Source organism: Bubalus bubalis, chromosome X (assembly GCF_019923935.1).
Source record: "Bubalus bubalis isolate 160015118507 breed Murrah chromosome X, NDDB_SH_1, whole genome shotgun sequence".
Taxonomy (NCBI): domain Eukaryota; kingdom Metazoa; phylum Chordata; class Mammalia; order Artiodactyla; family Bovidae; genus Bubalus; species Bubalus bubalis.
The window spans coordinates 63,522,662-63,540,201 of record NC_059181.1 but is presented as its reverse complement, the minus strand read 5'-3'; the positions used below and the strand labels follow the sequence as shown (position 1 = coordinate 63,540,201).

General features: G+C 36.4%; 1 protein-coding gene across 3 annotated transcripts in view; it reads right to left on the bottom strand.

Annotated features, from left to right (window-relative positions):
- Positions 1–782: 782 nt before the first annotated feature.
- The window catches only part of OGT (O-linked N-acetylglucosamine (GlcNAc) transferase), a 45,492-nt gene continuing 28,734 nt past the window's right edge, over positions 783–17,540 (bottom strand). For 2 of the 3 annotated variants that reach the window (XM_006050820.3, XM_044936427.2), the window contains 4 exons: positions 16,844–16,996; positions 13,987–14,239; positions 13,621–13,744; positions 783–3,101 (listed from right to left, as the gene is read on the bottom strand). In XM_006050820.3, the coding sequence (XP_006050882.1) occupies positions 2,927–3,101; positions 13,621–13,744; positions 13,987–14,239; positions 16,844–16,996 (705 nt within the window). In that variant the 3' untranslated portion in view covers positions 783–2,926. 3 annotated transcript variants of the gene reach the window in all.

The following is a 17,540-nucleotide window of genomic DNA, read 5'->3' as shown; positions in this document are numbered from 1 at the left end:
CATCAGCTGTAGTTAATATTAAAAGGCATGTGCTTCAAGTAAAGAGTGGATTTAGGACTGGAATCAAACGACAAGTTACACAAGTTTATTCAAGGTACATAAACTCCTTTAGACTGGAGGCAGAAGGAGCTGAAACAGACTGAAAATAACTGATGCAGATTCCTGATAAATAGTCAAGAGGGTGGTGGTAGGTATTTATGACTAAGTTACTGGATACCTTTCTTGTTCCATCTTCCAAGAAACAAACACCAACCTATATTAGGGCTTTGAGGGTTACAGTCCACAGAACTTAGGAGGTAAAGCACCAGATATTTTATTGGAAACAAATTCTTGTTTATATCTCTGTGAAAACAGGCACCTGAACAGCCTGTTCTGGTCCCTGATACATGGATATCCTCCTTCCTCATACCTGTGGTTGAGTTCAACCACCATACAAAGTGGGAAGGAACAGTCCACATAAAGAATGAGACTACAAGGGTAGATGAAGAAGCCAGAATGGTTATAAGCTAAACAGGAACAAGCACAAGTGAGTGCGTTGCGAGTCTCTGGCTTTCTCAAGTCTTAATAGATTATACACCAACCTCACCCATGCTCCACCACACATGGCTGAGAATATGAAATAATTCTTACTATCATAGGTGCACTATAAAGAAATTTGGTCCTGTTGTTGCTGGGAACTGTTGAAATATAGATTTCATCATATTAGGAGGACCCCATAATAGGAGGACCCTATTATTCCATCCAACGCTCAATTTAACAGAACACAAAATACATCAGCCATATTAAGGGCAAATCATTCATTTATTGTTTAAAGATTGCAAGACAACATCTGAATTTCTGTAGCACAATTTAAATGTTTTACTTCTTTGATAAAGCAGAGTATAATAGAAAAAAACAAGTAGTTTCCAGTAATATCTATATCTCTATTCAGAAATAAGTCCTCCACAGACATGTTACCTGGAAACAAAAGCCTGTTACGATAAGCAAAGCTTCAACCAGAGCGGCTACTTTTCGTGCCAGGAAAAGGTTCATCCCTATAGGAGGAATGATGTGCTATGTAAAATGGCTGTAAGGTCACAGCCTTGAGGGCACTGGAAGTATATTATCCTATTCCACATTAAGTAGCTTGGTGAATTTCAAACATCAATTTATCTGCAACCAAGCTGGCAACCTTTAACTGGTATCTTAATTAGATAAAAAATAAATTAAGAAATCCCTAAACTGATGTTCTTTCATTTACATTGTTAAAAGGTACACAAGTTCATTAACATGTAATTCTGGTTAGAATTACACTTGAGACTCTCTGCTCAGATTTTGGTTAATAGTATGAATCTTTCAGAAATTTCAGAAAGTTCTTATTAATCAATAATTTGTCAGCTAGGATACATTCAGGCATCAGCTGCAACTACAAAATAGGTGCACTGCCTCAGCACTTTGGAAAGACATTATAATCTAGAACACTACTAGCAGACAAAATATTACCTGTTACTGGATAGCATATGTGCAGTACAGCAAGACAAAAACATATATTCATATGTTGGCTTATTTAAGCCTCAAGCTCTCGATCCTTTGTTGAAATTCAGTAATTTTATTCCTATGGTTTTTTAATACCAAAAAACTCAAGCTCCAGGAGAGCTAAAGTCTAATTTGTACTCCGAATCAAGTAGCAGTGCAGTTTGCTACTACTGAGGCTGAGTCCGAAAAGACTTCAGGATCAAGTCCAGAAGACAGTTAACAACACATGATACCCTAGAAGGTCTGAAAAATAATTACTCATATACATTATCTGGTCCTTTCGAGCTTTTTTCCTATAACATGTTTTTGATGAAAGTTATTTAATGTATCAGAGATAACTGTGACTTACTGATCAAATATTTGAATACTTACCTGGGATTTCATTTCTGCTGAAAGAAATAGGAAGAACAGGACTCACTTTAAAAAAACAAACTTCAGAAATGAAGGTAAAAATATTATCACACATTATCACTTTTGGAAGCAGCATAGAGGGACAGTCAAAGGTAAAACACTGGTGAAATAGGTCAAGACTCTAGGCCAAGAAAACCTATATTATTATCATCAATGACAGTACCACAACTGTGCCCTTCATAATTAATAATCACTCCTAAGAATTTTCATTTGGCACCAGATGATATGTTTAAGAGAAACACTCTGGGAGGTTCTGAATCAGACTTGGTTTTGTTAGCCAAGTTACAGGAAAAATTTTAAAGTCGGGGGAGGGGAAGAAGGAACTAGGAAACAGACCAGGAAAAATATTAAGTCATCATCATCATCGTCATTGTCATCATCATCTAAACCAACAAAGCACTGATAGCTCCAGACATTATGTCAGACACTAAAACGACTGATATAGGCTCAAGTGGTTTATAAAACCTATAAAAAGACTACACCAGCAAAGTTCCCATTAATCCATAGAGTTCAGAAACTAAAACAAGGAAAATTTAGCTTAAAACCTTATTTCAAGAGAATCATATACACTTCACATGAATAAAAATACCTGAAACCAAACATTTTTAAAAGCTCCAATACCCAAAATATAAAGAAAAAAATTAATTCAGAAGACTCATCAATCCATGGAATCACAAAACGGCTGGACAATCTCTCTCTCCCCTCCACACTATCCATCCCATGGAAGACCAAGGGAGATCAGACCTTCCAGACCTATGCACCACCTGGTTGCTGCAAAATCCTATGGAGACTCCTTGTGGAATAGCAGTTTCCCATCTCCTGTGTCTCTCCCTATCATGCAGGAAGCAAGTCTGGCTGTGCTATTGTATTATCATTATTTGTCACCCATCTGCAACATGATACCATACAGATAAGTAAAAAGTACATATCTAGTTCCCTTTCACCAGAAGGTTGAGGCTCAGGTATAGGGGTAATTCTCCTGTGTACATGGTGTCTTTATTTAGGCAGACTCAGTGACTTCAACAGGCTTAATCATGTGATCAGGTTTGTTGCCAGCTGCATAATGCTCCCACATCTGTAGATACAGCCTCTCTAGTTCCATTGTGTATTGTTTGGTGTTGAACAGGGGGCTAGATATTCTCTGCTTCCAGACTTTGCCACGAATTTTCTTCAAGCTGGATAATAAAAAGGAGCCAAGTTTATAAATCACAACAGAAACTCAGAACTAGCTCCCATAAATACCTAAACACCTCTGTGGTAAATTACATGGCCAAACTTATTTTTATAAGATTTTCTCTTCTGACTGGCCCACCATTACCTCAATGCTAAAAAAGTGAAAGGTCACGAATAACAAAATGTTAAACACCTATAATGGAGTTCACCCCCCACATTCTGTGAAAAAATTTAATTCTTTCCTAAACAAGTATATCCAAGAGATACCGTGCTTTCTCCATTCATCTTATTCCTACCTTTAAAATAAAAACAATTCTTGGCAAGGACACATATCTATTCCTATGTACTACTGGTTAGAATGTAAACTGCTTTACTCTTTCAATAAGCAATTTAGCAATGTGTCTGTTAGAACCATAAATGTTCATAACCATTATGACCTATCAATAACCTTTTAAATCTATTCAAAAGAAATCATCAGAGATGCAGACACATCTGGCCATGCAAAGATGTTCACTGAAGCACCATTCACAATAGCTAAGGCACAAACAGATGGAAGTATTCATTTTATGAATATTTTAATGAAATAGGAAAACACTCCAGGGGGAAAATGCAATGTCTACTGCTATAATTTTCCCCTTGTACATGAACTGAGTTGGTTATTTAGATACAAAAAAAAGTGTTCCCAATAATAGTGGGGGATTTAATACCCCACTCACTTCTATGGGTAGATCAACCAAACAAAATTAGTAAGGAAACACAAGCTTTAAACTATACAATGGACGAGTTAGACCTAATTGCTATTTACAGGGTATTTCACCCCAAAATATTGGATTTCACCTTTTTCTCAAGTGCACATGGAACATTCTCCAAGACAGATCACATCCTGGGCCAAAAATGTAGCCTTGGCAAATTTTTAAAAATTGAAATCATTTCAAGTTTCTTTTTCTGATCACAATGTACATACCAACTACAGGGGAAAAAAACTATAAAAAACAAACATATGGAGACTACACAACATGCTTCTGAATAATCAACAGATCATGGAAGAAAACAAAAAGGAAATCAAAATATGCATAGAAACAAATGAAAATGAAATCAAGACAACCAAAAATGTATGGGATTCAGTAAAATCCGTGATAAGAGGGAGGTTCATAGCAATACAAGCCTACCTCAAGAAAGAAGAAAAACATCAAATAAACAACCTAACTTTACACCTAAAGCAACTAGAAAAAGAAAAGAACAACCCCAAAGTTAGCAGAAGGAAAGAAATCATAAAAACCAGAGAAGAGGGCTTCCCTGGTGGCTCAGAGGTTAAAGCGTCTGCTTCCAATGCGGGAGACCCGGGATTGATCCCTGGGTTGGGAAGATCCCCTGGAGAAGGAAATGATAACCCACTCCAGTATTCCTGCCTGGAAAATCCCATGGACGGAGAAGCCTGGTAGGCTACAGTCCATGGGGTCGCAAAGAGTTGGACACGACTGACCAACTTAGAAAAAAAAAAAAAAAACAGAGAAGAAATAAGTGAAAAATTAATGAATGAGACTATAGCAAAGATCAACAAAACTAAAAGCTGGTTCTTTGAGAAGATAAATAAAATAGACAAACCGTTAGCCAGACACATCAAGGAAAAAAGGGAGAAGAATCAAATCAACAAAATCAGAAATGAAAATGGAGAAATCACAACAGACAACACAGAAATACAAAGAATCAGAAAAGACTACTATCAGCAACTATATGCCAATAAAATGGACAACTTGGAAGAAATGGACAAATTCTTAGAAAAGCACAACTTTCCAAAACTGAACCAGGAAGAAATAGAAAATCTTAACAGACCCATCACAAGCATGGAAATCGAAAATGTAATCAGAAATCTTTCAGCAAACAAAAGCCCAGGACCAGACGGCTTCACAGCTGAATTCTACCAAAAATTTAGAGAAGAGCTAACACCTATCCTACTCAAACTCTTCCAGAAAATTGCAGAGGAAGGTAAACTCCCAAACTCATTCTATGAGGCTACCATCACCCTAATCTAACACAACCAGACAAAGATGCCACAAAAAAAACTACAAGCCAATATCACTGATGAACATAAATGCAAAAATACTCAACAAAATTCTAGCTAATAGAATCCAACAACATATTAAAAAGATCACACATCATGACTAAGTGGGCTTTATCCAGAGATGCAAGGACTCTTCAATATTCGCAAATCAATCAATATGATACACCATATTAACAAATTGAAAGATAAAAACCATATGATTATCTCAACAGATGCAGAGAAAGCCTTTGACAAAATTCAACACCCATTTATGATAAAAACTCTCCAAAAACCAGGCACAGAAGGAACATACCTCAACATAATAAAAGCCATATACAACAAACCCACAGCAAACATTATTCTCAACAGCGAAAAATTGAAAAGCATTCCCTCTAAAATTAGGAACAAGACAAGGGTGCCCACTCTCACCACTACTATTCAACATAGTTTTGGAAGTCCTAGCCACAGCAACCAAAGAAAAGAAATAAAAGGAATCCAGACTGGAAAAGAAGTAAAACTCTGTTTGCAGATAACATGATACTCTACATAGAAAACCCTAAAGATACCACCAGAAAATTACTAGAATTAATCAATGAATTAAAGTTGCAGGATATAAAATTAATACAAAGAAATCCCTTGCATTCGTATACACTGCAACGTGTATGAAAAAAGAGAGAAATTAAGGAAACAACCCCATTCTCCACTACAAAGAAAAGAGTAAAATACTTAAGAATAAATTTTACTAAATAAACAAAAGACCTATATGTAGAAAACTATAAAACACTGATGAAAGAAATCAAAGATGACACAAATAGATGGAGAAATATACCACATTCATGGATTAGAAGAATCAATATAGTGAAAACGATTATACTACTCAAAGTAATCTATAAATTCAATGCAATCCCTATCAAGCTACCAATGGTATTTTTCATAGAACTAGAACAAATAATTTCAGTTTGTATGGAAACACAAAAAGTCTCAAATAGCCAAAGCAATCTTGGGAAAGAAGAATGGAACCGGAGGAATCAACCTTCCTGACTTCAGACTATACTACAAAACTACAGTCATCAGGACAGTATGGTACTGGCATAAAGACGGAAATATAGATCAATGGAACAAAATAGAAAGCCCAGAGAGAAAACCATGTACCTATGGACACCTTATCTTTGACAAAGGAGGCAAAAATATACAGTGGAGAAAAGACAATCTCTTTATCAAGTGGTGCTGGGAAAACTGGTCAACCATGTGTAAAAGAATGAAATTAGAACACTTTCTAACACCATATGCAAAAACAAAATGAATTAAAGGTCTAAATGTAAGACCAGAAACTGTAAAATTCTTAAGAGTAAAACATAGGCAGAACACTCTGACATAAGTCACGGCAAGAGCCTCTATGACCCACTTCCCAGAGTAATGGAAATAAAAACAGAAATAAACAGTATGGGACCTAATTAAACTTAAAAGCTTTTGCACAATAAAGGAAACTGTAAGCAAGGTGAAAAGGCATCTTCAGAATGAAGCAAAATGAAACAACTGCCAAAGAATTAATCTCCAAAATACATAAGTAGCTCATGAAGCTCAATACCAGAAAAATGAGCAACCCAATCAAAATGTGGGCCAAAGAACTAAACAGACATTTCTCCAATGAAGACATACAGATGGCTAATAATACATCAAAAGGTGCTCAAACATCACTCATTACTAGAGAAATGCAAATCAAAACCACAATGAGGTATCATCTCACGCCAGTCAGAATGGCTGCCATCAAAGTCTACAAACAATAAATGCTGAAGAGGGTGTGGAGAAAAGGGAACCCTCTTACACTGCTGGTGGTAAGGCAAACTGGTAACAGCCACTATGGAGAACAGTGTGGAGATTCCTTAAAAAACAGCAATTAGACCTGCCATCCGACCCAGAAATCCTACTACTGGGCATACACACCAAGAAAACCACAACTGAAACACACATGTACCCCTATGTTCATTGCAGCACTGTTCATAATAGCTAGCACATGGAAGCAACCTAGATGTTCATCAGCATGTGAATAGATTAGGAAGTTGTACATATACACAATGGAATATTACTCAGCTATGAAAAAGAATGTGTTTGAGTCTGTTCTAATGAGGTGGATGAAACTGGAGCCTATCATACAGAGTGAAGTCAGAAAGAGAAACTCCAATACAGTGTATTTATATATATATATATATATATATATATATATATATGGAATTTAGAAAGACAGTAATGACAATCCTATATTCAAGGACTTTTGCACTGTGTGGGAGAAGGTGAGTGTGGGATGATTTGAGAGAATAGCATTGAAATATGTATACTACTACATGTAAAATAGATGACCAATGCAAGTTTGATGCATGAAGCAGGGCACTCAAAGCTGGTGCTCTGGGACAACCCAGAGGGATGGGGTGGTAAGGGAGATGGGAGGGGGGCTCAGGATGGGAGGACACATGTGCACCCATGGCTGATTCATGTCAATGTATGGCAGAAATCACAATAGTGTAAAGTAATTATCCTCCAATTAAAATAAATTAATTTTTTAAAAAAGTGTTCCTAATATCACTTGTTCAGAAACAGGAAAAAAAATCAATTCTTCTGGGAACAGAGGAAAGAATTCTCTCTCGACTCTTGTTCTGAATATATCATTTGTCATGAAACTATTCTTATATAGACAATTATTACTTTAAAACCAGAAGCTGGAATACTCCTGAAGAGTTTTTTTTAATTAATTAAAATGTTATCTTATTGTTTGCTGTGCCAGAAACTAGTAAAATGGCTATGCATATCCATTGGCCTCAAACCAACCATAACCATATTAATGTTATCTTCCAAATAAAATTCTGAATCTCAGCAGAATGGTTAAACTGTGCTGCATCCATACACTGAAATATTACTCAGCAAAGTTACTGATATCAGCCAACAACATGGATGAATCTCAAAACATTATCCTGAGTGAAAGAAGCCTTCAGAGTACATAATGTATGATTCCATTTGTATGAGGTTCTAATAAGACTAAGTAAATTATGTGCACGCATGTGTGCGTGGTAAGTTGCTTCAGTCATGTCCGACTCTGCGACCCCATGGACTGTAGGCTCCTCTGTCCATGGGATTCTCCGGGTAAGAATACTGCAGTAGGTTGTCATGCCCTCCTCCAGGGGATCTTCCCAAGCCAGGGATCAGACCTGCATCTCTTACATATCCTGCATTACAGGCAGGTCCTTCACCACTAGTGCCACCAGGTAAGCCCCAAATAAACTACAGTGGAAAAAAATTCAAAATAGTGGTTATCTCAGAGCTGGTGAGGTGGACCAACTGAGAAAGGGTATGAAGCAACCATCTGGAGTGATGGTAATATGCTGTATCTTGTTGGAGGTTTGGCTTATAAAGGTATTTCTCAAAACTCACTTCAGATTTGTGTATTCCAATTGGGATTAGCAGATACTATACATAGCATATACATACACACACATGTATATAGTATATATAAAATAAACAAGGTTCTACTTTATAGCACAAGGAACTATATTCAAAATCCCATAATAAACCATAATGGAAAAGAAAATGAAAAACGTGTGTGTGTGTATAACTGAATCAATTCTGCTATACACCGGAAACACAATATTGTAAATCAACTACACTTCAATTAACAAAATTAATTAAAAAAAGATTTGTGCACACCTCAAGAAACAAGAAAAAAGTCAAATAAATAACCTAACTCTACACCTAAAGCAACTAGAAAAGGAAGAAATGAAGAACCCCAGGGTTAGTAGAAGGAAAGAAATCTTAAAACTTAGAGCAGAAATAAATGCAAAAGAAACAAAAGAGATCATAGCAAAAATCAACAAAACCAAAAGCTGGTTTTTTGAAAGGATAAATAAAATTGACAAACCATTAGCCAGACTCATCAAGAAACAAAGGGAGAAAAATCAAATCAATAAAATTAGAAATGAAAATGGAGAGATCACAACAGACAATACAGAAATACAAAGGATCATAAGAGAGTACTATCAACAATTATATGCCAATAAAATGGACAACGTGGAAGAAATGGACAAATTCTTAGAAAAGTACAACTTTCCAAAACTCGATCAGGAAGAAATAGAAAATCTTAACAGACCCATCACAAGCACGGAAATTGAAACTGTAATCAAAAATCTTCCAGCAAACAAAAGCCCAGGTCCAGATGGCTTCACAGCTGAATTCTACCAAAAATTTAGAGAAGAGCTAACACCTATCCTGCTCAAACTCTTCCAGAAAACTGCAGAGGATGGTAAACTTCCAAACTCATTCTATGAGGCCACCATCACCCTAATACCAAAACCTGACAAAGATCCCACAAAAAAAGAAAACTACAGGCCAATATCACTGATGAACATAGATGCAAAAATCCTTAACAAAATTCTAGCAATCAGAATCCAACAACACATTAAAAAGATCATACACCATGACCGAGTGGGCTTTATCCCAGGGATGCAAGGATTCTTCAATATCCGCAAATCAATCAATGTAATACACCACATTAACACATTGAAAAATAAAAACCATATGATTATCTCAATAGATGCAGAGAAAGCCTTTGACAAAATTCAACATCCATTTATGATAAAAACTCTCCAGAAAGCAGGAATAGAAGGAACATACTTCAACATAATAAAAGCTATATATGACAAACCCACAGCAAACATTATCCTCAATGGTGAAAAGTTGAAAGCATTTCCTCTAAAGTCAGGAACAAGACAAGGGTGCCCTCTTTCATCATTACTATTCAACGGTTTTGGAAGTTTTGGCCACAGCAATCAGAGCAGAAAAAGAAATAAAAGGAATCCAAATTGGAAAAGAAGAAGTAAAGCTCTCACTATTTGCAGATGACATGATCCTCTACATAGAAAACCCTAAAGACTCCACCAGAAAATTACTAGAACTAATCAATGACTATAGTAAAGTTGCAGGATATAAAATCAACACACAGAAATCCCTTGCATTCCTATACACTAATAATGAGAAAACAGAAAGAGAAATTAAGGAAACAATTCCATTCACCATTGCAACGGAAAGAATAAAATACTTAGGAATATATCTACCTAAAGAAACCAAAGACATATATATAGAAAACTATAAAACACTGGTGAAAGAAATCAAAGAGGACACTAACAGATGGAGAAATATACCATGTTCATGGATTGGAAGAATCAATATAGTGAAAATGAGTATACTACCCAAAGCAATGTATAGATTCAATGCAATCCCTATCAAGCTACCAACAGTATTCCTCACAGAGCTAGAACAAATAATTTCACAATTTGTATGGAAATACAAAAAACCTCGAATAGCCAAAGCGATCTTGAGAAAGAAGAATGGAACTGGAGGAATCAACCTACCTGACTTCAGGCTCTACTACAAAGCCACAGTTATCAAGACAGTATGGTACTGGCACAAAGACAGAAATATAGATCAATGGAACAAAATAGAAAGCCCAGAGATAAAGCCACGCACATATGGACACCTTATCTTTGACAAAGGAGGCAAGAATATACAATGGATTAAAGACAATCTCTTTAACAAGTGGTGCTGGGAAATCTGGTCAACCACTTGTAAAAGAATGAAACTAGAACACTTTCTAACACCATACACAAAAATAAACTCAAAATGGATTAAAGATCTAAACGTAAGACCAGAAACTATAAAACTCCTAGAGGAGAACATAGGCAAAACACTCTCTGACATACATCACAGCAGGATCCTCTATGACCCACCTCCCAGAATATTGGAAATAAAAGCAAAAATAAACAAATGGGACCTAATTAACCTTAAAAGCTTCTGCACATCAAAGGAAACTATTAGCAAGGTGAAAAGACAGCCTTCAGAATGGGAGAAGATAATAGCAAATGAAGCAACTGACAAACAACTAATCTCGAGAATATACAAGCAACTCCTACAGCTCAACTCCAGAAAAATCAATGACCCAATCAAAAAATGGGCCAAAGAACTAAATAGACATTTCTCCAAAGAAGACATACAGATGGCTAACAAACACATGAAAAGATGCTCAACATCACTCATTATCAGAGAAATGCAAATCAAAACCACTATGAGGTACCATTTCACACCAGTCAGAATGGCTGCGATCCAAAAGTCTACAAGTAATAAATGCTGGAGAGGGTGTGGAGAAAAGGGAACCCTCTTACACTGTTGGTGGGAATGCAAACTAGTACAGCCACTATGGAGAACAGTGTGGAGATTCCTTAAAAAACTGGAACTAGAACTGCCTTATGATCCAGCAATCCCACTGCTGGGCATACACACTGAGGAAACCAGAAGGGAAAGAGACACGTGTACCCCAATGTTCATCGCAGCACTGTTTATAATAGCCAGGACATGGAAGCAACCTAGATGCCCATCAGCAGATGAATGGATAAGAAAGCTGTGGTACATATACACAATGGAGTATTATTCAGCCATTAAAAAGAATACATTTGAATCAGTTCTAATGAGGTGGATGAAACTGGAGCCTATTATACAGAGTGAAGTAAGCCAGAAAGAAAAACACCAATACAGTATACTAACGCATATATATGGAATTTAGAAAGATGGTAACAATAACCCTGTGTACGAGACAGCAAAAGAGACACTGATGTATAGAACAGTCTTATGGACTCTGTGGGAGAGGGAGAGGGTGGGAAGATTTGGGAGAATGGCATAGAAACATGTAAAATATCACGTATGAAACGAGTCGCCAGTCCAGGTTCGATGCACGATACTGGATGCTTGGGGCTGGTGCACTGGGACGACCCAGAGGGATGGTACGGGGAGGGAGGAGGGAGGAGGGTTCAGGATGGGGAACACATGTATACCTGGGGCGGATTCATTTTGATGTTTGGCAAAACTAATACAATTATGTAAAGTTTAAAAATAAAATAAAAAAAAAAAAAAGATTTGTGCATTCCACTGTATTTAAATTTTACCTCAAAAGAGAAGCAAATATTAAACTCTTAATGATGTCCATTCTGAAGTAAAAACACTGATGTCTATAATTTACTTCAAATAAGATGGATTACTAAATGGGGATAGAAATAAATAGATGAAATATAAATAGATGAAATAAATGTGGTAAAAGTATAGAAGAATATTAGTGGTGGAAGCTAGGTGGTAAGTATGTGTTTATTATAAAACTGAAATTTTTCACAACAAAATCTTGGGGAAAAGCATTATTTATATGAAGTCAGCCAAGTTCCAAAAATGTAAAAAAAAAAAAAAAAAATACACTAAATTATTTACTGTAGTTATCTCTGGGATGATGGACCTGAGCTTCATATTTAATGCCCAGTCTCAAATTTTTCACTTATTTTTCTTAGCTGTTTGTGATGTTCAATGGAGAAAATTTTGAAAATAAATAAATACTTAACATACATCTGTTGAATGCTTACTATGTACCAAGAACTGTTGTAAGTGCTTCACATGGAAGACCTTTTTAAAATCCTCACATCTCTGCAGGGTAGGTACTATCATTCATCCCCATTTTGCAGATGGAAAAACCAAGGCACATAAAGACTAACTTGTCCAAAGTCACAAAAATTATGAGAGCCTGGATTCAAACCCAGGAAGTCTAACTCAAAGAGGGTGCTTCTTTAAGCTTCTACATAATATGCTACTTCTCAGAAAAACAAAAAGAAAAAAAAAATCACCCATAATACCCAAAGAAAAATCTCATTTAAGTAATACACTATTTTATTGTATGGATAAAGCATCATGTATCTAAGCATTTAAGTTGTACCTGGATATTATTAGGGTCAAAGATTCAGCTTTTTTTTGTAAAGCTTTAAAACGATTGCACCAATTTATTTACCAATGTATGAAAAGGCCAGCACCTCAATGCTTCCTCATCATTTGTATCATATTAAGTCTTTCACTTTATAGCCAAATAATGTGTATACCTCAGTGTTATTTTATTTCTACTAGGGAATTCCCTTGTAGTTCAGTGGTTAGGCCCCTGCACTTACCCTGCCCAAGGGCATGGGTTCAGTTCCTGGCCAGGGAACTAAGATCCTGCAAGCAGCATGGCACAGCCAATAAATTAATATATACATAAATATTTATTTCTACGACAGAGGCTGAAACTTTTTCCTGTTAACATATTTGATTTTCTACTTTGGTCAGTTGTCATTTCCTTGTTTACTTTCCTATTAAGGGATATAAAATGTAAATATTCTTCAGTCTTTATATTTTGGCAATCCAGTGGTTAAGACTCCACACTTCCACTGCAGGGGGCAAGGCATTCCTCACAGCACAGCCAAAATAAATAAATTAAATAAAAAATAAAAAGTTCTTGTCTCATCCAGAGAGCATACAACTAATTCACGTATTTTATATTACCCTTATTTTATGATTTCACACCTAAATTCTCTCTAAATTTTCCTTATTTCCTTCACTATACCATATAATTTTTCATGGAAAAGTTTACTTACTATTCTAGATCAGTCCCCAGCTTCACAGCTATGTCTTCATATTCTTGTCTATTTTTAGCAATAAGCTCAAGACAACCTAAACAAGTGAGCTGGGAAGCCGCAACTCGAGAAGCAAGAGTCTCTCCTGCAGTAAAAAAAGATAATAATTGCACATCTGAGAACGCAAATAGCACACAGTTATTAATGTTATTTATGTTTAAATATCCAAAAAAAATAAATATCCACACAATGCAGATGAGGCATGTTCAGACCTGAACAAGTCTCATTTTCTATCATTTTGCCCTAAATATTGCTTCTAGTACATATGATTTCACCTGGAAGTGTTTCTTCCAAGGAGATTTTAAAAAGAATAAGGAAGCAACTCACCTGGCATAGTCACCATGGGTGTCCCTGCCCAGAGAACATCCATCCCTGTGGTGTGCCCATTACAAAGGGGAGTGTCTAGACAGACATCAGCCAGCTGGCCTCTCCGGACATGTTCCTCTTTAGGAGCAACAGGTGAAAAAATGATACGGTTCTGAGGAAGTCCCATATTCTGTGCATACTGCTGAATATTAGGTTCTCCTACTGCTGGAAAACGTAACAGCCACAGTACACTATTGGGAACACGCTTCAGAATCTAAAACAGGGAAAATAAGAACAAGTATTAATAGCTCTGCCCTTCTCAAGAAAGGCTCCCATAAATTTCTAGTAATTCTACCATATACCGTACTCTATGCTTTTCACCCAGAAAGCAGCCTACTGTGAACTTAAGTTTTTCTTTCCCATAGATGAATTAAATCAACTGGGTTATAGTGTTCTGCTTAGCTGTCCCCAAACACAGTTCAAAGAAACAGGAGACTGATGCAAGAAACACAAAACAAATAACTAATTGGAATAATCTGAGGCAGCTATGTCCTGTGGGAACTGATACTAGGAGTGGTTTTTGTCCACAAGATAGGAATTTTCCATTTCAACTTTCAAATTCCCCAGCATGGTACAACAAACAAAGTTAGCTCACATTTGCCAAACTTTATTTGCACAATCTAGATCAGGGGTCGGCAGATTTTTTTCTGTCAAGGATCAGAGAGCAAATATTTTTGCTTTTGATGCCAGCATGGACTCTGTCACAACTATTCAATTCTGCCCTCATCACTGGAAAGCAGCCACAGACAATATGTAAATTAGTAGGCATAGCTGTGTGTCAATAAAATTTTATTTACAAAAACAAGCAGTTGGGACTTTCCTGGCAGTCCAGTGGTTAAGACTGCTTCTACCATAGGGGGTGTGTGTTTGATCCCTGATTGGGGAACTAAAATCTGACATGCCTCACATTGTGACCAAAAACAAACCAAAAAACCAAACAAACAAAACAAGAACAAGCAGAGGACTGGATTTGGCCCACAGGCCACAGTTTGTCAACCTGATTTAGATCTACATCTATTCAATTAAGTTCACCATCCCTTCACTGAAAGTCATGAGAACAGACAGATTTCAGAATTTAGAGTATTTCAGATTTTTAAAAAGTAGTACAGTAAGTATAGTGTGGAGATTCCTTAAGAAACTGGAAATAGAACTGCCTTATGATCCAGCAATCCCACTGCTGGGCATACACACTGAGGAAACCAGAAGGGAAAGAGACACGTGTACCCCAATGTTCATCGCAGCACTGTTTATAATAGCCAGGACATGCAAGCAACCTAGATGTCCATCAGCAGATGAATGGATAAGAAAGCTGTGGTACATATACACAATGGAGTATTACAGCCATTAAAAAGAATACACTGGAATCAGTTCTAATGAGGTGGATGAAACTGGAGCCTATTATACAGAGTGAAGTAAGCCAGAAAGAAAAACACCAATACAGTATACTAACGCATATATATGGAATTTAGAAAGATGGTAACAATAACCCTGTGTACGAGACAGCAAAAGAGACACTGATGTATAGAACAGTCTTTTGGACTCTGTGGGAGAGGGAGAGGGTGGGAAGATTTGGGAGAATGGCATAGAAACATGTAAAATATCACGTATGAAACGAGTCGCCAGTCCAGGTTCGATGCACGATACTGGATGCTTGGGGCTGGTGCACTGGGACCACCCAGAGGGATAGTACGGGGAGGGAGGAGGGAGGAGGGTTCAGGATGGGGAACACATGTATACCTGTAGCAGACTCATTTTGATATTTGGCAAAACTAATACAATATTGTAAAGTTTTAAAATAAAATTTAAAAAAAAATTGTAAAAAAAAAAAAAACCTAAAAAAAAACAAAAAAAATTACATAATGTACTCAGCAGCAACTTCCTGTAAACAAACATTAATATCTTTCCATCAAGATGTAGGAATATTCATACTAAATGGAATAAAATAAAGAATCATAGCTTAACATCATTTCAGGCAGTTTTGCTACCAAATAAATTACCGCAAACTTATGAACATGTTTTTGGTTTTCAGGTTTTTTGAAATGGGGAAGTGAAGACTAAGGGATAGTAAACCTGAACTCATCTGCTTCCTCTTCTCCTCCAGCCTCCCTCCTCCTTTAAAAAAAAACAAAACAGACCAAAAAACCCAGATATTGATCAGAAAAAGAGTCAACCAAGAATTATCTCCATTTTAGCTCTATGGAATAAAAGCCAGATATGGATAGCAAAGTTTAGAACCTTTAGAAGTCCTGCTTACACGAAGTGGTACGATGAAATGACTGATAGGTAATGGCATAAACCAATTCCTTCCTAGTTTTAATTCTACAATATTGCAAGAATGCTACTAAACATGGATGAATATACATTAATAGCTTTACTATCAACTTAGACCATGAGTTGGCAAATATAGCCTATGAGCCAAATCGGACATATCTCACGTATTGCTCACTTTTGTAAATAAAAATTTATTGGAACATACCTACGCTCATTCATTTACATAAGCATGGTGTTTTCCTGTTACAATGGCAGAACTGAGTAGATATGACAGACAGTACGGACTGAGAAACCAAAAATATTTACCACTTGGCCTGAAGAAGTTTGCTTTTAAAGACATAAATTTTAAAAGTTCATAATGTGATATTTAGACACATGAAAGAAAATTAAAAACTGCTGAAATCTACAGCTCTTTTGAAAATTAGACATGAGCACAATAGTTCCTGAATGGGGGTGGGGGAGGGGCAGGCAGCCTCAGCAAGACGGCCTATATACAGAATCTTTTCTAGAATCTCTAGACATTAATAATGAATCTACACATACTCACATTTGCCCACATCTGCAAAGTGGAAGGGTCAATTTTATATAACTGATTAAAGTTACAGTACACAATGGCATCTTCCGGTAACCCATACTGAGAACGTGTGGTTACAATAATGGTACGAGGAACCTCTTCTCCAGTGGCAGCCTTATTGTTGATCTACAACAAGAAAAAGAATGTGATGATTATACTTAAAGTCAACATACTCCAATATTTTTCAATCAATAAAGAATCCTTATGATGCAAAGTGGTATAACCATTAAAAGTCATATAACTAAACTACAATGGGAAAGTATTTGTGACGCATTAAGTTAAAGGAAAAAAGTTAGGGCACTATCTTAATTTGGGGTGGACTGCACTATGAAACATCTCACTCTAGCCAAAAAGTTCTCTTCAAAATCCTATAAATCCAACAGCAAGCTTCTTCTCACTCTTTTCTTCATAAATGAAATGTCCTTTTCTAAGTCACATCCACCTTTCAGGACTAAACTTCAGTTACCAAACAATCTCTGTAAGAGCGCCTCGCCTCACCACTATTTCTGAGCATCTATATACATAATTATAGTCTTATCTTGCAATTCCCACATATCTGGGGACTACCTTACATTGTTATGTAACTATTCCAGGTGTGATGGACGTCTCATACAAATGGGCATTGTGTTCTACATTCAAAATTCTTTGTCTTTGTACACTTCAAGAATTA